Below are 23,817 nucleotides of genomic sequence, written 5' to 3' on the forward strand. Positions count from 1 at the left end.
AGAAATTTTTATTCGCCTCGTGTCTTCAAAGGAAACATTAATAGTTCTAGAATGCTTCTTTGTGAAAAAATCGTTCTTCGTTCTTCACTTTCCTAAACAAAACAAAAATGCTTTTGGAGTAATTATCTCCTGAGGGGGTTTATCTAAAGAATCCTGCATTACTAAAAATAGACAAAAAGAACGACAAATTTCATAAAAAACGACATATTTCGCCGTCCACAACCCCGACCGAAAGTGACTGTACCACCACGCATGCGTGTTACAATGCAGGATCCTTTAGAGGAACAGACTGCCTGTATAAAGATTAGCGATTTCCGTAGTTCCATGACATTTTACAAGTTAGACGACTCGCAAAGCATTTTTCCCTCCATTATCATGTTCTTAACAAAAATACGTACATTGACTATAAAAAGTGACAACAAAATCGCAGACAAATCGAATAAAGAGAGACAGTCAGTAAAATACTTACTTTGAAATCTTGTTAACATGTATAGGTGTTTAGTAGGATTATCTTAAGGGGTGGATATTGGGGCGGAGCAATATTAAAGGAATGGGGTGGGAAATGACTGGAACGATATCGCCGCCCTTTTGACCTTTTGGTTTTTTATAAGCACTATTTGAATACAAAGACAACTAAAATCAAACAAAAAACAGTGTTTCCAAGAAGATTGGACCCGAGTGGCGTGGTCGATTAACGTCAAATCTATCAGATTAGATATTTGAATCAGATATTTGATTTCATTCGAGCTTGGTAACAGCTTTTTGTGAAAAAAAGGGGTTGATAAACGTTCTTTTATATAAGAACAAAAAATATAACAACTTCGATAGGCAAAATAATATTAAAAACAGGCTATAAACATTTTAAGGCTTTATGGACCTTAAAGCACCCAATTTCATAGGAATACATAGCACAAAAATAATCAAATGATGAAATTAAAAATATTTTAAGATCATTTTTAGGCTTAGAGCTTAAAAAATTAAGAACATCAGAGTTCGAAGGCTTAGATAATTTAAGATGTTCTTATTAAAAACGTTTAGGTATTAAGCATTTTCAGGGGACCATTTTCTATTTCAAACAATGTAGTGCAAAAATTATAATATCATTGTAAAAAATAATACCTAAAATTATCTACCCAAATTCTTAGCAGTTTAACAGGCTAATTTCCACCAAACTTGACCCCATTCTCCACACTCCTAAGACGTATTTCGTAAAATGTGAAAATGAATTCAAATCAAATATGTATAAGATTCGAATGTGCATCAAAAAGTACATGCGTATAAAATTAACTACAAACAAATTTGCTGCTCTGGCATAAAGGTCACGCAGCTAAAAAGTTGTTTTCTGATAGCAAACAATTTGTTAAGCACGCTATTCGTTCCGTTTGCCGGCATTTTTGATTGAGACATTTCGCAATTTCAAAATTAAAAAATTTCGAAAGTGAAACAAAATAAAAAAGTGAAAACCTTTGATTCTGGGTCATACATCTTGTAAAATCAGATCTATCAAAATCAATCATGCCCTCACAGAGCAAAACCGCACTACCAGACAATACAGTCAACTCTCTCTAATTCGAACCTCTATTATTTGAATCCCTCTGTAATTCGAACTAAAAGCATTGGGACACTGAGCTTTCAGCTGGAAAGTCTTATAAAAACACTTTCCGTACTTCGAATCTTTCTTTTATTCGAAAACTTGGTCTCTGCCTTGAAGATCGAGTTAGAGAGAGTCAAACTGTACTATAAATATTATATATAATCCTCCAAAGCTTTCTAGTAATACAGTAACAATATAACCTAACATTTGAAACTATGAATGAATTTTTCAACGACAGCCACGCTATTGTAACACTCTTACAAACAGGAAAGAATAAAAGTTAACTAACAAAAAGAAATGACATAAAAAATGACAAAAATAGGAAAAATTAGAATATTTCATAGTGACCTCTGAAGTTGACCTTTTTTGTTGGGCAGGCTTTACACCCTATTTCATAAGAACACGATGGCGAGAATCAGTTTTGAGCAATGTTCTTATTATGAGCAATTCAATAGTCCAAGGATAAAAATGCAAATACAAATTATGAAAAATGCTCTTGGAGCAAAATTTTGAGAATTGCAGTTTGATACATATAAGAAAGAAAGCACAGCATTTTGGGCTCTAACAGACTCTTTCTCAAACCTTAAGAATTTTTCTTATAACATTCCTGCCACCCCATGGCGCGTGTCTTTGTTCTAATGCAATTAACATGGGGCGGAAATGGGCGTATAGTTAAGGTTTATAATTTGATGGTAAAAACATGATAAGGCGAAATTCTTTACGTTTTTGTAACAAACTATAGCACACAAATTTACTAACAAAATCAACCGAATTCTGATGTTATCCTACGATTGTGCACGTCTTGGTTGGAGGTCGTTCATTTGGCGCCATATATTTATGAAGTTTGTATTTTAAAATTGAAATCGTAGTTATGAACAAAAAATCAAACACTTATCAGTGAAATTTCGATACCATATTATGACTCACTAGAGTTGGCATGACGGGTTGTGCGAACGGGAGACCTCCAAAACCGATCCTTGTGGAGTCCAAATTTTATTGGAAAAGTGACCCATAGAGAAACATTTTCGAAAAAATCTTCTTACCTTCTCCAAGGGTGAATGAGATGATTATCCTACCTTGATTTCGAAGTTGTCTAACTTTCAGTAAAAATATCATGAAACTCTGAAAAAGCTCTCTTGGTGAAATCTAGAGTGTAAACATTATACACTAAAAAAACCCCTTGAAATTCAATTAGTGTTCACACGTGCTTTTAAAATAAACCTTTGCATTCACAATGCTATATTAAGGTGAGTGAGACCCAGACTCTTCCCTCTAAAAAGAATCAGCAGGAAATCCACCTCGTGCAGCATATTTTTTGTTTTCTTCAGAAAAAATTCACTGTTCATTGAAAAATGAAAAGAAGTCTGTAAACCACTCAGCAGTTGGCCGCCACTGGCCTTGTAGGGGATATCCAAGACTTTTTACCAATTCTTTTGGTAGGTCTAGGTCTATAATTCTTTTTAAGAAATAACTTTTCATTAAAAGGTCAGTCAGTATCAAACTCGATAGAGAAAGTCGCAGTAGGTTCTACAAGAGGAATCTTTAAGTTTTTCTTGAGAAAATGGCAGCCAAGGAGTCTCTCAAACCATTATTTAATTTTTGGCACCTCAGTGGGTGGGTATCTAACAAATCGTGGGGGAGGAGAAGTCGTGATTGACCTTTTCGAAACGTGGGTCTTTCTTTTCTGCGAGTTTCATGGAGATTTCGTGTTTCATTTTTTCTCATTTAAGTCTCAGCACTAAAAATTGAACACTTTTACTTCAAACTAACTTCAAAACTCAGTTAATTAGACGAATTAATCTCAAGGCAAGCACTTACGCTGAGCCTTGGATGTTCTTAATTTCAGGTGGAAATGTTCTCAAGATATTCTTTTTGAGCTTGCTGAGTTTAAAACAATTGACAGACATAATAATAAAGAAGCCAGTCAGTCATATTTTAATCTGAGGTTGAAATTGTTTCTAATTTGCTCTTACTACGGCTTTGGTCAAAATTTAGCCTCGTGTTCTTATAAAATAGCGTGTAATAGCGATACAGTACGGCCATCAGACACGACCATAATCAATTACCACAGGAGGAAAAGTTTACAAAAATCTAAATTGAATTATTTCATTAAGATGGTTTTCATTAAGATCTGTGTACACGAGATCACAGTTTTTAGTTTCAAAACAGTTAAGGTTGGCTGACTGCCATTATACTATGAGAATACCCCTGGGGGTAAAGAACACATGAAGTTCGCCAATGAATATGAGTGGAACATTTAATGTAAGAACAAATTATATAAGAACATGGCGTAAAAATAAAGAATCGTAAAAACTGAGAAATGGTTTTAATAAATTTTCTGACGAAATACTGATTGTTCATAATAAGATCTCATTTTGCAGTTGTCTTGAACTTATGTAAATTTCAAAACCCCACCTCCTCCTCGGGCCAAACCATGGTTCGTCCTTAAAATACTCAAAAGCATAATGTAGACCCAACGCAAAACCTATAAAGTCACTTTTAAAGCCAAATCATTCCGTTCTTAAAAACGATCCAAACCGTTACCAAAACGTTCTTAAACTTCTTTTAAAAACGCATTCAAAGATTCTTCTCAATCGAAACTCTCTCTTGTTCAAAAATTGTCCGCCTTATATTTTTTCTTTTGATAACCATTACGACACCCTCGAACGTGGCTAGATGAGGTCCTAATCTCACAAGGCTTAGCACCTTTAAATCTCTTAAAAGTTGTTTCTTCATGATTGTTGATAGCTGACTAGCCCTATAAACGTAGCAGTGAGGAAATATCCATATTGAAGAATTATCAAATTCTGTATTAAAACGAATAGATTATTTGATTTTTGAATTAATTAATAAGAATTTCAAAATTTATTTACGCCACCGTAATCATAAGAAACGATTTTATGAGAACGTCAAAAATAGCTGAGCCTTCGGACTTTATGGGTTTTGAGCCTTAAAATGTTCTTAAATTTCTATAGAATAGAATGATTTGATTTAACTTCATAAGAAATTCCAGTTTAAAGTCTGCAAAGCCTTTAATCTTGCTTTAAGAGTTCTTAATTTTTTTTACCTCGAACGCGTAATGTTCTCATAAAAAGAGGCATTGTAACAACATTGTAAACATTGGTCATCGGTTATTTAGAAAATAGGCGAAGCTATAAAATTTCTTAAATATTGACTTGATATACCACCTTAACTTATATAATACATTAAAACAAGTCGAAGGCTTGACCACCTCTTTAAAATAGTTTTGAAGACAAGTTTAGACGAGATGTCTTAAAATGTGCTGTCTTCAACTTGTCCACAACCTGTTTAGAAGTTCATTTAAATCAATGAGGTATCATAAATTTTTTCTCATAAGCGTAAAACAGTCAACCTCTGAAATACAGTATCAAAATATAATATGTACATTTGCTACATTGAATTTTAGGGGGGATTCAAGCACCCCCTTCTTAGACCCGGTGGGAGGGATTTTATCAGCCAGTGGGGGGGGGGTGAAAACAACGGGCCAAAACTCGATGATGATTGATATTCTTATGTTTTTTTATGGCTGAGGATTTTAATTCCATTGTTTTCTAGCCAGAAAATTCAGTGGGGGGTTGAAAGAATAGCACAACATTTTGCAGTGGGGATTTGCTTATCTGATTATTTTCAGCGGGGACAAAAATTATAGTATAGTTTCAACTTGGGGCGATATTTTGACCAATTCTTCCGGTGGGAAGGGTTTCCAGTGGGTCTGTGAGAAGGGGGTGCATTCAAAAAGCAATTTATAGCAAAGATAGATGAAAATAAATAGCTTTTCTGAACCAAAAAGTAGGCGGCGGGTCTAGGCCCCCTAGTCTGCCGTACGGGGTCCATTAGCGGATAACTTTCTAATTAACCAAATTAACATTGAGGAAATCTACCATAGCTCCTATTTAAAATTCTGTCTCAAAAAGCCACACGTCAATTTCAAATTTATTTCAAATCAGGTTTGAAAATTAATTAACACTTTTCACGCTTAAGCCTTAATTTTCCTATTTTTTTAATCCTCAAAATTATATTAAAATTGGAAAAAAATCAGAAAAAAATATCATTTCTAATGGGATTAGAAATCAATTTAATTTATGGCTAAAAATTAATGAAATCTTTTCCTTATAAACGTCTGTATTTCCTAAACCGACGTTCTTCACATTTTTTTCATAAGAACATAAGCCCAAAATATTGAAATAAGTTAATAACTTTTATAAGACTTTTCCACTCAAAAATTCCCAATTTCTTAAGAAATCGCACAAAAATACTCAGAAAATGGTGAAAATAAGAACTTTTTTAAGCTCAAAGCTCAAAGAACATTAGAACATCCAAAAACTTAAAAGATTTTGGACATTCTTACAAAACACGTTATAAAAAGTCTTGTATTTCTCATTTAATGTTGTGCTAAAGCTAATTTCATATTCTCTGTGTAAAATTCCTCCTTCCTGAGTCTCACTTTTAGCGCCATTAGACTTGAACTGATTAATTTTATTTACAATAAGGGTGAATTCCTTATGGTGAAGCTATAAAGAATCGACAAAATTAATAAAATTTCATGATTTAAAGGTACCAGTAAATCCTACCGTATTGTCTCGGCCAAGTGTTAAAATATCGAGCTTATTTCAGAGTCAATTTTACTGAACTCGATGGTCCATCCGATAGGATACTTTTGTTAAAGCAAAAATCCGCAACAAAAATGAAATCCAATTTGTCTCTAGCACAAGTATTATGCTGGACTTAATAGAATACAACGAACTTCGTGACACAAGATCTTCTAAAGTACTACACCAATAATTTATACCAGTATTTATACCGTAACTTCGTGTAATACCGACATACCATGTCTAATCCCGCCATAGCAACTATCTGGTCTGCAAAGTAGTTTGAGAGATTTTTTTAAACAGCTTACTCAAGAGGTTTTATTTATAACCATTTAAAAGACCAGATAGTTGTTATGACAGAATAGGACAAGGTATGTCGACATTACACAAACTTACGGTACATGATAGAAATAAATGAACTTTGGATGTTGTGGGGCAGTGAATCATTGCTGTTGGGTAGGCGAGTGTTAATTCCAAAAATAGCTTCACTCGCACCTTCTCATTAATTTTGGGGAATATATTTTGAAATGAGTGGTTATGTTACATTGATGCCATACACGTTTATTTATAAGAACAAACTATATAAGATGGATAAAAGCATTGCTTTAACAAAATAAGAACAAAACTATATAAGCACATAATGTTTTAATAGCCAAAATATTAAGAACAAGCTAAGAATATTTTAAGGCTTCATGGGCACTAAATTATCCAATTTCTTAAGGAATTGCACAAAAATACTTAAAATTGATAGTGAAGATAAGAAAATTTTGAGAACATCTTCAGGGGCTCAAATCTCAGAAAGTTAAGAACATCCGAAGGCAAAAAAATTTTGGATGCTCTTATAAAAAAGACGTGTATGACTGTATTACATTCCCACCCTTTAGATGTACCCGGTACAAAGACAGTGGGTGCGTTTTAATTCCAAATATAACCCTGATGATAAGACACTCTTATTATTCATGCAATAAATCGAAAATCATTTGATACACTGAAAGGTTGAAAAAATATCATATAGCAAAACAAAAGTTTATGCCTTATTTTCAAACCCACCCACTGGAAAAAAAGGTCCTAAAGACCTCCTTGTTGGAAAAATATCATGAAAATACCCAAAACACAGATATTTCCATTATTAAACGCACGAGAATATTGGCTCAAAAGATTCCCTAAGTTAGTGAAGCAGGGGTAAGCATGAAGGACCATCAAACCAAAAGTTAAATGTAATTATCAGGCAATCAACCAATCAAAACCTCCTAAATTGCAAAACGTGTGCTTCTCCAGGAGCAATACTATCCACACATAAAAATTGAAGTTACAAAAATGAAATCACCGCAAGCACAAGCTTTTCGGGCAAAGAAAAGAAAATGATTTTGAGATTTTTTGGCGGTTGTTTGAAAATTTGGTTCATTAAATATTGAAATTTTGCCGTTCAAGTTAAAACTTCCTCAATGTATTTATTATTATTTTTTGTCAAATATTTTTCTTTAAAATTTTGAAAAAATAACCTCAAAGAAAATCCAAATAAAATTAAATTGACTTTAAAATTTTAAACTAACCTATACAAATTTCTTCAAAATTTCTCATGGTCCATATAATCTTCAATAAAAATTTTGTATAAAATTTCCCTTAAAAAAGTGTAGCTTCTTAATTCGCTTGATACATAAAAATTTAATAGCTAGTGTGAAATCATAAAATTGATTAAATGTTTTCCTCAGGAAAAGGTGCCAAAAAACAAGTTTGCATAATAAAAAAATTTTAAAATCTCTTTGAAAATTGAAAAATCTTTGTACAAATTTTATATTCAAGTGTATTTTTTTGTATTATTATTTTGAATTTTAAATAAATTGAATTATTGAGTCAAAGTGAGAGATTTTTCACGTCCGCAAAAAAGAAAGATCCGATGTTGATTTTCAAAGATTCTTTCCAGAATTTTTGAGCTATATAGATTTCAACAAAGGCCCTTTTTGTTAACATTTTAAACTAATCAAACTAAAATTTTTAACAATTTTTGCGGCTTGAAAATTTACTCTTAAAGTAATATTCTTGAAATGCAAAATCTATTAAAAATCAAAATCTTCGCAGAAAGAAATAAGTCAGTTTTGCAGAACTCAAATTGTAATTCGATGCAGAACACTTTCTTAATGACTAGGGTTTAACAAAGTATTACAAATCGAAAGTATAGCCCCCATCACAATACTGTGTAAAACCCAAATACAAACAGGGTTAATCTTGATTGCACCCACCCGATAATGCATCAGAAAGAACCGCTCTATCTACCCAGAAATCTCTCAAAATATACCTACTACACGTTTTTTATAAGAACAAACTATATCAGAACATAACGTTTTGATGGCCAAAATATTAAGAACAAGTTAAGAACAATTTTTAAGGCTTCATGGGCACTAAATTATCCAATTTCTTAAGGAATTGCACAAAAATACTTAAAATTCATAGTGAAGATAAGAACATTTTAAGAACATCTTCAGGGGCTCAAATCTCAGAAAGTTAGGAACATTCGAAGGGTTCGTTCTTATAAAAAAGGTGTATTATCCATATAAAAACATGAATCAATTTGGGAAGAAAATGAAAATCTCTTGAAGAATTAGTTTCGCTTAGCTAAACACTATGATATTGTAGCAGTTTTAATTGAAAAGAAATCTGCACGAATCTGCTTTTCATAAACTTAACCTAACCATCCACACGGCAAAAGACTGACAGCTCAGCCATAATAACTAACAGTCGATTCACCGAAGCTGAAACAACTCAGTTGGCACACAACGTTCATTCAACGTCCATCTAACGCCTTAAACGTACCAACATAACGTCATAAAACAAATTTCTGTGAAAACTCGGCAAGTAAAATACACATAAAATCTAAGGTGAAATAACCTCTCTTCCATCATAACATACAACCATACTCAGACATATCAAAAACCACCACTAAACCAAAAGAAAAATCATAACTTACTTGATGACATCAGAAACACAAACTTTTGGTCATCACACAAAAACAAAACGTTTTACATTTTAGCGCCATTACGATAGACTGCTTATACAAATATCAAAACAAGCAAAAAAACACTTTCACATAACGGGCTGCTCTCTTCTCTTGACTATACCAATGTTTATTTTTCTCAATTATAACCATATTTCAACCTTTCACTGTCGCCAGTTTATATAGTTTATGATGTTGATAATGATGACGATATGATTCGACTTATAGTCACTACTGTGTCAATATTTTACAAAACATATTACAGTAAAGTCTCCATAACTGGAACCTCTATAAGTCGAATGTCTCCTTAACTCGAACAGATTTTCTAGACCCTTCAGTTAGAGAAGAGAAGCGAGAAGCGAACCCTCCGATATCAGCCCTATCCCGGGATAGTTTCTTACCCCTACATAGAAAATGACAGCGCTTACCAGACATTGTACTCTGTGCTCGCGACACATCAGAGCCATGATGTATCGATGATGATACTCGCACAGTACGGGAGAACCTTGCGTTCTCACAGGTACTGAACATATGAGTACCATCACCACATCACATTCAATGTCCAGCATATCTCCCCATACTCCTGTATCAGAGTGATGATACCCTATTCCCCTTACATGGTATGGGTTGACCTGGGCCAAGGTACATTTACTTGTATGTGAATCATAGCGCCGAGTGGGAATGGAACCTTGACCTCCTGCACGGAAGTCAAGAACGACGACCACTACACTACAGTGCCTTCAGTTAGCGATACCTTGAACTTACTCCATAGCATGAAATGTTCAAACAAATTTGTTTCCCCTGTAAGTGTTGCCGTAGCTACAGAGATTCCACTGTATTCATTTGATTGGTTCGTTTTTCTATTGTATTGAAATCAGCCAATAAGAGAGCATCTTCTTGAAAAGGTATGGGAAATACTGCAAACGAAAGAAGCATCATGTACGTCAGTTTTAAGAATTGGAATTTCATACTATAATGGCTGATGAGGAAGCTGCAAGGAAATCGCAAAGAAATCAGATGCCATTTTCCAAAAATCAAAATTAGATAAGTTATTAACAATAGTTACATCTACAAACTATTGCTACCTTATAAATTCCCATCATCCTAAACTGTTCACTCTACCAGGATCAGTGCCGTAGCAACTGGGGGGGGGGGGGGTTATGGGCTATGCCCTCCCAATAATTTTTTCAAAAATGGTTATTTTGCAAAATGCAAAGTTTTTCTTTTTTAATTTGTCATAATTGTCTTTATGTGCATGTTTTGAGTTTATTTTTAAGCAATCTAGAGCTCAAATTTTCAAAATTTTCACCCTCGGGCCAAAACATGGTTGGCCCTCGTGGTGTCACTAAACTTCAGCCCCCCCCAATATGAAAATGCTTCCTACGACACTGAGGATCAAATACCTGTATTATATACTGTCTGCGTATACCATTACATTACCTACAAGAGTTTGACACCGTTTAACCCTTGTAAACTCTAAACCATCCTCATTTCTGCAGCTTTTATTACTATGAAACAGCGTTCAAAATAAAAACCATCCCACAAGTATATTCGTGCACTATCTACTAATTGATCAAAATGAAACATTATTCAATGTTATTCTGTTTGAGAGAGTTATGTTTTTGATGGACATTTAGTTTAGTAGTTCAAGAGGCATATTAAACTCTTCAAAGCCGTCAAGTTGTTAAACACATTCGCTCGAGAGATTTTTGTTCTTTTTTTCATAACACGATACAAAAAATTACCGATTGCTCTCGATACAAAAGTTGAAATTACATTCATAGTGTATCATATCAAAACTCTTATATCGTCCCCCACATGGTTTAATCTCAAAATTAATACCTTATGAAATTTAGAGTTTTACTGTGGTGGTCATCTTTGAGATTGAGATTGCCCTTTTTTCATGTAGAGGAATAGTCGATGTTTTCATATGACAAAAAGGCCAATCTCAAAGGCAGAACAGGATTGCCAGATTTCCAATTTCCAAGACACTTATTTTGAGATTGAACCTTTAGTCATGTGAGGGACGATATAAGAATGGATCACTGATATCTCATACAAAACACTAGATAGGACGTCTAAATGATGAAGCATAAAGTGTCATCTTTAAGCAAGACTTTGTGGTTTTACTTGCGCGAGCCTCGAAATTTAGCTGACTTTACTGTGTCGAAGAAGCCTGAATAAGATAAACTAAGTCCATCTAGCGTTTCGGTTTAAGATATCTGTGAAATAAGGAATGTGAATAGAGGAAGACCAAAAAAGATTTCGAGCATTTGGGGGGCATTTGGGGGGTTTGTAATTTTACGGTGTGACGGGATCGGCCTTTTTTAGTGCGGTATTACAGGATTTGACGAAAAAAGAGACGGAAAAACGGTATTTTAATGCCAGACGATAACGGTGATTAACCTTGTTTTATTTTTTTCTAATGTCCGGGATTTCAGGATTTAGCGAAAATTTTGACGGGAAAATTGTATTTTTAACCCCTACAATCCCCCTCTACATTTGGTTACCTAAAAACACAAAAATCTAACAATTCATTCCAAGAATTTTGTATATCGTGCAAACATCAAGCCAAATCATCTTTCCAAAAGCAACATCCTCTGCTGACGTGGATACAAAAAAATGATAATCTTTTTCACACAAAACCCCGTTTAGTTGGCATTCAAAAAAGACAATGGGAATTTCAATTGTAAGTCTCTCTTGCATGTTCGATAAATCAAGAACTTTTGAACTCCATTGACCCTTTACTAATCCCCTTGGCTTCCTGCATTTTGATACAACGACAAGTGCATAGAAAGAAAAGTATTTTCATCACTGATTAGATGTTTTTTATAAGAACATCCAAAAATTTTGAAGCCATTGTTCTTTATAACTTTTTGAGTTTTAAGCCTAGAAATGTACTTAGTTTTACCATTTGTGAGTATTTTTCTGCAATTTTCTAAGAAATCAGGTGTTTTGGAGTCCATGAAGCCTTAAAGTATTCTTAACTTATTCTTAGCTTTATTTTTTTATATAGTTTGTTCTTATAATAAACATCTAACTACATGCACGTCTCTCTGCGTTCTCGTATTACATAACCTTGTTTCAGATCTCTGATATTCTTGGACTTCCAAAGACTCTAGGAATTTGTATTAACATTTCACGGGGTCAAAGGATTCGGTTGAGTAAAGTTGTATGTACTTAACAAAACAAAATTGCGGATATCGTTTAAAACAGACTAACTGAATGTTATTCTCTATCATTATTGTTGTTCAGCTTACCAATCATAAAATAAACAAATCATAAATTTATCATACCTGCTTCATTGTACTAAGGCACACATAATGGCGCCCATGTCCGAATTTTGATGTTTCCATAGTACTCACAAAAAATCAAACCACACAAAAATAATTCCCTGGTATCAGTAAAGTACACAGAGGTTGGATATATCACAAAGCTCCTGCATCCATAAGTTTACAAGTATAAAAAGCCGGACCAGTTGACAACAAAACTCTACAAAAATGAAGGATCCAGAGCACGCGACCGTGAAAAACCTGATGTTGTACGGGTATATGACATTGATATCCGTAAAAAAAACGCATATACACGAATTTGTCTTTTGTTTTGAAGAGCTTATTGTTTTTTCGGAAAATTTTTACAAGGAGAACAAGGAGTGAAAAGTTGAAACAAAAAAAGTAACAATTCTTTTCATGGGGAAATTGTTTTTTTTGAGCAAAGGTGATATCTATTGTATAATCAGATGGACTCGAAAACAATCACTTTAACTGTATTCATATTTTTTAAAATATAAAAACCCTTTTGTCCAACCCTAGGGGCTTCTTGTAGACATAAGTGAATTTCTTGGGACTTGTCAAAGTAAAATATTGACCAAAGCTTATAATTCGTTGATGACGTCATATTTCAACAAACTAGTAATTCTTCAAAACAAGTACATTTCGCATGCAAATACCAATTTAGAAAATTTCAAGATATATCGTGTATTATTCATTAAGCAGAGTCATGCTAAAAAGGTTTTAAATTACTTTTTGATAGCGTAGCGTAAAAGCATTTTAATATCTGCAAATACTACAAATAGCTAAAGAGTAGCCCCAAAGCGACTCTCTAACTATCCTCCAGAAATGCATTATTATATACCGAGCTTCTCAATGCACCCTAACCTAGCGAAAATTTGATAAGAACATTAAAAAAGGGCTACACCCTACATACTTTTATTTCCTTGGAATTTTAAGATAAGATGATGATGATGATATAAATCTAGACTATACGTTCAAAATTTTTGAAGCTATTGGATGATCTGAACTTTTTCAGTGTAAGCGTAAAAAAATGTTGTTAAAATGTTCTTACTTTGTGCAACTTCATAAAAATTCTGGTATATTAAAGCCAACGAAAGCAGGGCTCATGTCATAAAATTGAAAGTGGGGGGGGGGCAACCAAAGATTTGTAGATTTGTATTTGATTTGAAAGTGGGGGGCCATGACCCCCTGGCCTCTAGGTGGTGTGAGCCTTACAAAGCATGTTCTTATTTGTTCTTATACATTTTGTTCTTACAAAAAAAAGGTGCACCGTTCTCTGGAATATCTGAATACCAAAGAGAAAAAACCAGCCAAAAGAACATTGAACCATCAGTCATAGCCAGGGTATTGCAGCAAACTTCTACAACTCACTATAAAAAGCAATTATTCGAGCTCATTATTATTTGAACAAAGTTTTACCATGTTAAAATACCAATTACATGCCAATGTATAATAAATCTCATTTTCACAACCTCCTAGACTCAATTCTAATCTCATATAACATTCGTGTCAAGACAACCAGTGTCAGCCATTTTCAATTTACACTATCATGTTATATGAAGTATTAAAGTAGATGAAAAACGGACAAATCAAATTACCATTTAAAATTGTTCCATCAAATTTTAGGATATACCATTTAAAATACCTTGAAGATTAGGTACGAAAAGAAACAATGTTTTGTGATACACTAATGTATGTTTGTTTTTGTTTACACTTATTTATAAGGTTTTAACAATTCATCTAACTGTCAACAAAGCTTGAGAACCATTAAAATTCTAAAACCCTCCTACCTCTTTCACTCTTAAGAGACTTTAATAGTTTCTTTTGTTTGTGTTTTACGTGTGTGGTTTAAAATCTGCATATGTTATAATCATTTTTTGGAATTCAATGTCACTCAAAGTAAATTTCAGCTGCTGATCAAGCAGGGTTGAAAAACCTGATTTGGTCGAACTTAGCTCTTTCATTTATCTGCTATACCATGCTTTGCTCTGAAGGTTGGGCAGATTTAAGTATCTTGGCCCACTATTTTAGAGTATTAGCGTGGGCGGCCGCCAATACGCCATGAGAGTATCAGATAACCTTCTCATCTGCCCAAGGATACAAAACAGGTGGTTTGAAGCTTATCATCATCCATCATCTTTAAAGAGAGACTAAGTCGATCCGGACAGTTGGACATACAACGGTCGGACAAGGAGGGGATGGGAAGGTATAATAGCGTTTACTCTAGCTTCCAATATGTCTCCATCTGTTTCAACATTATTACACTACTATAAGTCTGCAGGCTTAAGGACTCGTGAATATAAAGTTAGTTTCAGAAATATTTTCTTAGGTTTAGGCCGAAACTGGTTCTCGTGTTGTTATTAAATTGATTATAGAAATATAGACAGACAGACAGACAGGTAGATAAGCAAAATGTCTAATAAGTGTAATAAGTGTACAGTGCCAAAGAATAGGTTCAAAGTACTAAAATTGAAAAGAGAGATTCGAAGACTACTCAAAATAAAATGGCGTCCTTTCAGAAGAATAAGAATTTTGCTTTTGGAAATTCACAGAGGAAAAGCGGCCGACTCACAAGAAACTAAATGAACCGGCATAAATAAGTTTAAAGTCAGATAATATGGGAAGATTAGCAGAGATAAAATCTTTGATTATTGAAAGCCTTTTTTGGGTCTGTTCATTGATATATTTTGCTCACACTCTCTTATTCGTCGGATATTTTATTCCATGATGAAATTTAATCAAATAAGTTGGAAATTTTAATCTTCCATATTAACGAGTTCTTCCGGCCAAGGATACGAAAAACATTTCATCCGCCAATACATAAAGCCTGTACCAAACTCTTCAACTAAAAAAACACCCCGTCAGTGTTTAATGCGGAAAAATTAGTGCGGCAATGTATTAATGATATAACGCGAAAGGCTCAGACTTTATTAAACAGTTGTAATTAACGCGAGGGTACCAATTCGTACTAGTAATCGTATGGTTTGGAGTGCAATTAACGATTAATCACGAGTAACAAAGGAGAAAATAGTAATTTGCACGAGTCGGAAGGACGAGTGCAAATTACGGTATTTTCTCCTTTGTTACGAGTGATTAATCGTTAATTGCACGACAAAACATACAATTCCGAGGTAATCGTCAGTAAACATTCGAAAACCTCCTTTTTTTCTTTTGTTTAGAAAGAAAACATTGCAGTGTAATTTTTCTTTGTTTTCAATTAAAAGAAGCTATTGTAACGTAAAATGTCTTTGTTTTTTATTATATAGTAAAAAAAAGTCTCTGACACAGGACTTGGGAGAGAAAAGAATAAGGGGACAAAAGTGTCCCCCCGCCAAAGAGTGCAAAAAGTGGTAATAGTGCAATTAACGATTAATCGCACTCCTCTAAACCAATCAGATTCGAGTAATTTTGCACGGCTGACGATTAACGTTAATAATTTGAGTAGTTATATGAGCGTAATAAAAAGGTAGCCATTTATCCTAGCGCTCAAACTCAAACATACCGAATCATTCAAACACTTATTTTAGAAGTATACACGTTTTTTTAAATTGAACAAACTATATAAGAACGTAAGGCATCAATGGCTAAAATGTTAAGAACAAGTTAAGAACATTTAAAGCCATTCCGTAGTTCTAAAACACCCGATTTCTTAGGAGAATTGGCAAAAATGCTAAAAAATGTTGAAATTAAGAACATGTTAAGAATATTTTTAGCCTTAAAAAAAGTTAAGAACATCCGAAGACTTCGAAAATTTGGATGTCATTATAATAAACGTGAAGGACTCAAAATCGTCGATGAGTGAAATCAGATACGGATTCCAATGCATATTACTTCATAAATAGTATAATAAGTAATCTAATATATCAATTCATTCGTTCATTATTATTGTTCTATTTTCTTGGCCTTTTAGCATGTACACGAGGCTTCGTATCTAAGACAATATGAAATGTGAGCTGTTAGCATACCTACGCAAAGAGATCGTGTTGACGCCATCTTTTATTTGACATATACTTTCGAGTACACGCTTTTTAATAAGAACAAACTATATATAAGAACATGAGAGGCTTTGATGGCTAAAATGGCCAATTTCTTAAGAAAATGGACAAAAATGCTCACTAAATGGTGAAAATAAGAACAGTTTTTTATATAAGAACATCCAGAATTTTTAAACCTATTGGATATTCTTAATTTCTTGAGTAAAAGGCCTTAAAATTTTCTTATTTTCACCATTTTTGTGTATTATTTTTGAGCAATATTCTAAGAAATTCGGTGATTTTAGAGTCTGCAAAGCCTTAAAATGTTCTTAACTTGTTCTTAGTAATTAAACTTTCCTGTCCCTCGAAAAAATCATAGGCTATTTCAACTCCATATTACTTAAATCCTTCGTTTCTCGAACAATCTAAGATTCTTACAGTATAAAGTTGATAAACTAACATTTTAAGGTCACAATCAGTCAAATTAACACCTAAATTTTCAAGTCAATAAATACCTTAAAGTTGACACATTCAATTAAACGTTTTTGTGATTTTATTCAGTTGTAAGAGTTGAAAAGTATTGGTAGAAGTTAATTAAAGTAATGAACTAATATTTGAAAGAGAAACACTTATCAAGTCCGTAATTGAACCCTCAGACAGGTCTTTGAGGGGTTAGATTATCCTGGGTCATGTACACGTTTTTTTTATTAGAACATCTAAAATTTTTGAAATCTTCAGATGTTCTTAACTTTTTGAGTTTCAAGCCTAAAAATGTTCTTAACTTGTTCTCTATGTATTTTTGTTCATTTTCCTAAGAAATTGGCTGTTTTAGAGTCCGTAAAGCCTTGAAAAAAATTAACATTTTTGCCATCAAAACCTAGTTTGTTCTTATAAAAAAACGTGTACACGCAATTCAGTGGACTTTTAATGACTCGAATGTCCCCGCGTAACTTGAACAAGTTTTATTATCCCTTCAGTTAACAATGCCTTTAGTAAGGTACTCCATAACTCGAAAATATTTTTGTTTTCCGTGTGGGTTCGAATTATGGAAATTCCACTGTAATAATATTCAAGCGATCGAAGTGTTTGTCGAATTAGACCAAAATTCTGAATTACAGAAAATCTATTGTAAGGTTTCTCATCCCGAGAAATGCGATGTCTTAGTTCAAAATACAGACTTCTGTTTAAACTGTGAATTAGTTCCCATAAAGATATTCAAAATAAAAACCTCCTCACTTAGGGTGGACTGGAGCACATATACCGCCAGCCCACTAGGAGACTACCCTGCCTGAGATCAATCAATCAAAAAAAAGAGTACACGAAGCCAGGAGGTTAAAATTATCTAAGATATGAGGAAATCTGATCCCTACTTATTCGAACGTTATTTTTGATCATATTAAAATGAATCATTAATGTAAAGCTTCAATATCAAATAATATACCGCCATTGCCCTTAAAACAAAAAGGGACAACAGTTTTGAGTAAAAACTTTCCTAAAATAAACATCAGAGAGATAATGATACAGTAACAATGATTATATTAAACGGTTTAATCTTTATGACGTCATTGTTTGTGGTTTGAAGAGTGTAATACCTCAAAAAGTACCGTGACCGGTATGTTTGTTAATCAGAGAAAAAAATCGATGAATGAGAGACACTGATAGTAATGGTAGTGAGTAACTCTCCTTTGACCGGGTGTAAATACGTTAAATACTATTTTCATTCATGAATGAATTCATTTCAAATACTGACAGTGCGGTACTTTTGAGGTATCGACTTTCTGACGTTATCAATCGAAGTAAATCGAATATCGGATATGAATCGAACCAAATCGAACATAATCGATCAAATCAAATTCGATTGTCGAATGCAGCCGAAAGTTCAGCTACTGTTTAGATAGTGCAGTACTTTTGAGGTATCAACCGTTCTGACGTTATCAATCGAACTGAATTGAATATCGGATATGAATCGAACCAAATCGAACATAACTGATCAATAGACCTTATCGGAGTTTTTGATTTTTCTATAGAATAGAAATCTCTTAGGAATTCCTCGAGGGAAATGTATTGTAATACCTCCGAAACAATCCCACAATGCATTGTTGTTTTAGAAAAATCAAAAAGTCCGATATTAAAGGTCTATTCAATTTCGAATTACAGACAACAATTCAATTTCGATTGTCACGAATTTAACCGAAATTTCAGCTAATGTTAGTGCGGTACGTTTGAGGTATCAACCTTTCTGATGTTGTCATCCGAACTTAATGGAACCAAATCGAACATAATCAATTCAAATTCGATCGCCGAATGCAACTGAAACTAAATTGAGCGTCGGTAATCTGGACGAAAATCAACAGAGTGTAGAAATTCTGGGCTAAATTCATCCATCCATCTACAAATCTAGCTTTTTTAGAAAAATTTAAAAAAGTTGACAATAAACTTCTAATATGCCATAAAATCCTACTAGATATATTTGCAATAAGCACTCGCGTTACAAAAAAACGTTGTGGTGGAATTTCGTGAATAGTTTACATAAGATCAACCACATGTTTGACTAGTCTGACCACGTGTTAATAAGAGCTTGAATAACAATCTGTTAGAATTGTCTGAAGTCTTAAGTGCCACGGGCGGAGTTGAGGTCAGTAGTAATAAACTTGTTGATTTCTCTTTTTTTTAAATCAATGTAAAAGAGAAATAGCATACATGTGAGTACGAAAAAAAGGTCGACATTGGATATAGAACAGATTTGGATATGCAGCAGTAGCACTAGCGAGCCCCTCACCAAAAGCCGAGATTTTTCATCTCCTCTCTTTTGAGTTCCACTTTGACGATTTTCTGAAAAAAGAAGCCTTTTAAGTGTTCTGACGCATATTTGATTTTTCCCTACTGCAGGAGCTTCAAAAGTTTAAAATGACGTCAAATAATCGAATGTTTGGAGCCCGAAGACCCGGGCTCGCTAAGTGGAATAGACGTTACTGCGTAGAAGAAACGCCGTGACGTGTATAGGCTACAGTAGCACTTGTTTTCTATAAACAGACCAAATATCTACGGAAATTTCAAAATCATTTGCCGTAAAGTACAACGCTACACAGCTATCATTAAACGTAAGATACACTCTAGTACAGGGCACAGTACAAGTTTTAAAATCTTATCCCGCATCAGTAAGATTCTAGCGATTTCATTGGTCAAAAGACATTATGTGGAGGGTGGAGGTGGGATATAAACCGTATCATGTCTCCCTCGCGTTCGATTGAGAAAATAATTTCGGCAAGCCTCGTTACCAATACGATTTTTACTGACCCTGTATATCCTGTATCCCACCTCGATAAGACCGTGTAACTAATAATATCTATATTTGAACCAATTACATGCGGTTCCCTCCCACGAAAGACGCTACGGATCCTAAGGGCTCTTACTAGGTAGTAGTGTTTAACTTGACTGCGCGGGGACGCCAAGAAGCTAATAAGCCCAAGAAAACCGTCACTAGTGCCGTCTCTCATCAGTTAACAAATTTGGTGACACTTGCCTTTCCCCTCTTTGCTTTTTAATAAAAAAAGGACAGTAATTGTCGAAAATGTTTCGCGCTCGCAATAGTATAGCCTTTGACAATATCTCTGGACACCGAAACAACGCTCGATTTGCGACCCACTATTGGTCAAGAAAACATCAATTATCTTAAGAACATATTACTATTTCATAAACCAAAACTTACAATATCATCAAGTTGTGTTTCAACCATCATATCTGGATAACCCTCGTCTTGCACAATATCACCAAGTCTGCAGAATTGGTGTTTCTCCCAGAATGCATTGTGCTTACATGACATCAACATAAAATTTGTATTCAAGCTCAACATAGTAGACGCCATATCCCAAATAGTACTGTCTCTTCAGCAAAAGGAAATTCTCAGACACACTCTAACGTCAAACAGATTTGTCACTTTATAGTAAATTAAAGTGCGACTTCCCGAGCATTAATTCAATCTTCCACTATGGTATAATGTTCCACACCAATACAACTTACATTTTTAATTCTTCCGGTATATTCTAAACATCTAAAGCAAACTGAATTTCGAATTTTGAATTAAAAATTTGTTTAAAAAAAGACCCAGTGGTGATTCTACGGTGGTTCAGTCAGAATTAATGGCAAAGAGTCTTTAGGATAAAGTTTCTCATTTGGTAAAACTTCATGTCTAGTATTTTTGTCAAAAAAAAAATTTCCAGTACACATTATTTGCTACGCTCCATTATTCGAAGAAAATCCAACTCCTCTTGTAATGAAAATCGAGTTAGAGAGCGTAAACTGTATTTCACAAAAAATACTAATACTAGCTGATACCAATCTGATAAATTATACCACCAGCTATTACATGAAGAAGAGAAACTCGAATATAAGTTTAAACATTTGACACAAAAAAAAAAGCAACGATCTCTTTAAAAAATACGCACTATCCTTTTAAAACAAGATGCGTCGACCCTTTGTTAGTGAGTCCAGCATGAATTGCTAAAACAATGATACCACCCCACCAAATATCAAAATAAACTTTTAAAGTTCAATCATATAGTCTGACTGTGTCAAGCTTGTATAAAGATAGACTATCATAGACTGAAGTACACGTAAAAAAAAAAGTTAAATTGTGTCAGCTTAACAATCCATGCTGATTAAGTTAGATCACATTTGTTAAAAAATGTTCTCTTAGTTGCTTCTCTGTTTCAAATTAGACATAAAATCACTGAAGGACAGGGTTCATTATGTCTTTAATTTACTGTAAAGAAAGGCAAAGTATTTCTCTATACTAATTTTGAAGCTTTTAGAGTTTTTAGAAACTTTAAAAAAAAGTAAGAAATAAAAAAAGGAAAGGAAAAGAAAGATCGTATAGGTAATCCTGAATAATACTTGACATAATCAATACTTATTATTGTCACACTTAATTACTAATTTAAATAGGTAATTAAAGACATGAGGACTTTCAATTAAATGATCTTGTTAAGATGAATAGTTAAGGTATCCGTTATCGATTATCATCATAGGATATTAGCAATATCTTTAAATACCTGTCCTGAGAATTAGAAATACGTTTAAAAGGACGTTTCTGATTTAAAGTTCTACACGTTTTTTTTTAATGAACGTCCTTGAAGCCTTTAGATGTTCTTAAGTTTTTTTGTTTACCTTAAAATGTTCTAGAGGAAAGTAAAAAATGATAAATAGATAAATTTGGTTTGTTTCTGAGGGTGGAGTTCTGGTGATTGAGCACACGCATTTTTTAAAAAACCAAAATCCAAAATCTTCGGATGTTCTTAACTTTTTGACTTTTAAGTCTAAAAATGTTCTTACTATATTCTTATTTTCACCACCATTTTCTGAGTATTTTTATCCATTTCCCTAAGAAATAAGGTGTTTTGGAGTCCACAAAGCCTTTAAATGTTCTTAGCTTATTCTTAATATTTTAGTCATAGAAGCCTTATGTTCTTATATAATTTGTCTTATAAAAAGAACGTGTAGGTATGGAAGGATATGGACCGAAGAATCTCGATAAATGTTCAGAAACAAACTAAATAAAGCATTTTAATAAATGCCTTTAATAACTGACGTAATAATCAAAAAAGGGCTGAATCGAGCCATATCTTTGGTATAACTGAAACCCTTTATCTACAGCCTCTCTAGCATTCAACTGCGGGCATTTTGAATAGAAAGGATAAGGAGTGCAAACGAAAAGAAAAATGACATCATCATTTCCTATTAAACCTGTCTAGATCATATGCTTCCGAATGAAATGTAAAAGATTATCTCAGTCCTGTGGAGAACAAGATATTATAAGTAAGATTCTCCACCCATTTTATCCGTTTGATAGATAAGAAGTTAAGAAGTACTTTCTTTTTTATAAGAATCAGTCAATTTTGTTGAAGCTCGGCTGTTCATACATGTTCTTCTGTGAAGTATTTTAAAGACAAGATTTAAGTTATCATAAGGCTTTTTCACAACTACGACCACAGTTGCCGTAACATTGTTCATAATTGTATTTTATTTCATCCATTGTTTAGTATCTTAAGGAGACCCCAGATCCTGGTTGGGGCCCTTGACGGAAAATTTTTGGACCCTCCAGGTGGTTAAAGCTTTAACAAAGGCCTCTAGAACATACAGCTAAGGCAAAAAGCAATAACGATGACTTTTTTATAAATGTCCTGACAAAATGTATAGTGATAAATTGAGAGAATTAATCCTATATAAAAAATCATGCAGGGCCTATAACAATTACACTTAAGGTCGGTATAATGACTTGCAAGGCGGAAATGACGTTATAAAAGTAAGGTCTTTCCTTCCTGGTTTATTCTTACCGTTTATATGTTTCTCAGATTCAAATTAATAGCTATTCTTATTCTGGAACGACACTAGCAATACCACAAAAACAAAACAGGCAAATAGAAAACAGTGCGATGCAGTCATCTCCTGGTTCAACTGAACACTGTACATATAATAAAATTAATCAAGTAACAATCACATTATGATCCAGAAAAGCCGAAGACCTCATCCCAATTAACTTTGTGTTTTCATAGATCTATCTCTAAAAGACGGGGTTTTCTAGATCTATCTCTAAAAGACGGGGGCAAGAGATGTGTACTGAATGAAAGAGGGCTAGGAAAGGCATTGACCTTGTTTAGAATTTGAGACTTTTGCAAAAAAAGCTTTATTCTATAAACGTATCCAGCAGATTTGGGCAAAAAAACCAAAACTGGTCACCCCTCAGCTTTGTAGAAGGGAGAAAAGGAGTTGAAAGCTTCAAATAATTTGATAATGAGATGCAAACGTTTTCAAACAGATTTCATTAAACACATTGATAATTGTGACACCTCATGAGACATTTTGAATTTTGAAATTTACTTTTGTTTTGGAGTCCTTTCAATGAAAGGTAAATGGAGCACGGTGGAGTTAGTTTCCATTGGCAGGAGTCTATAGATTTACAGGTTGAAACTCAAACAAAGAAGAAGAGAGTCAAGCGTACCTGAATGACATTTTGAAATGGCGTGATGCTCCAACGATAAGGTGGTTGAGACGACATTATTTTACACCACTTTTCTCACAAAATCACATTAAAACGTTATGTTCCCATTACAGGATAAAGTTACTTGATGAAAGCATCATTGCATTTTAGCGTGACACATCTTTATACGTTATACTACAAACTGTTTGCACTATTTGAGCCCCATATTCAAACAGGTTGTGTGAGCAAAAATATTGTGCGCGGTCTTAAAAAGAGGCTTTTAAGAAGGGGCTCATAGGTAAGCTTAACATGATGACAGTAAAAATACTTTTTTTTATAAGAACATCCGAAATTTTTGAAGCCTTCGGATGTTCTTAA

The 23,817-nt window shown here is 33.7% G+C and overlaps 1 protein-coding gene across 6 annotated transcripts in view; it reads right to left on the reverse strand.

The window, feature by feature from the left end:
* LOC136803625 (uncharacterized) overlaps positions 1 to 23,817 on the reverse strand; it is a 72,182-nt gene that overhangs the window by 36,247 nt on the left and 12,118 nt on the right. Inside the window, exon 1 of one of the 6 annotated variants that reach the window (XM_067060351.1) lies at positions 23,461 to 23,664. The exons of 2 other annotated variants lie outside the window; for them this stretch is intronic. In XM_067060351.1, coding sequence (XP_066916452.1) covers positions 23,461 to 23,517 — 57 coding nt within the window. In that variant the 5' untranslated portion in view covers positions 23,518 to 23,664. Of the gene's footprint in view, positions 1 to 2,637; positions 2,708 to 12,492; positions 12,687 to 20,172; positions 20,507 to 23,460; positions 23,665 to 23,817 lie in introns of those variants that run through there. 3 more of the 6 variants (XM_067060348.1, XM_067060350.1, XM_067060355.1) reach the window with 3 other exon arrangements.

The sequence above is a fragment of the Clytia hemisphaerica genome, unplaced genomic scaffold (genome assembly GCF_902728285.1).
Source record: "Clytia hemisphaerica strain Z4C2 unplaced genomic scaffold, Clytia hemisphaerica genome assembly, whole genome shotgun sequence".
Taxonomy (NCBI): Eukaryota; Metazoa; Cnidaria; class Hydrozoa; order Leptothecata; family Clytiidae; genus Clytia; species Clytia hemisphaerica.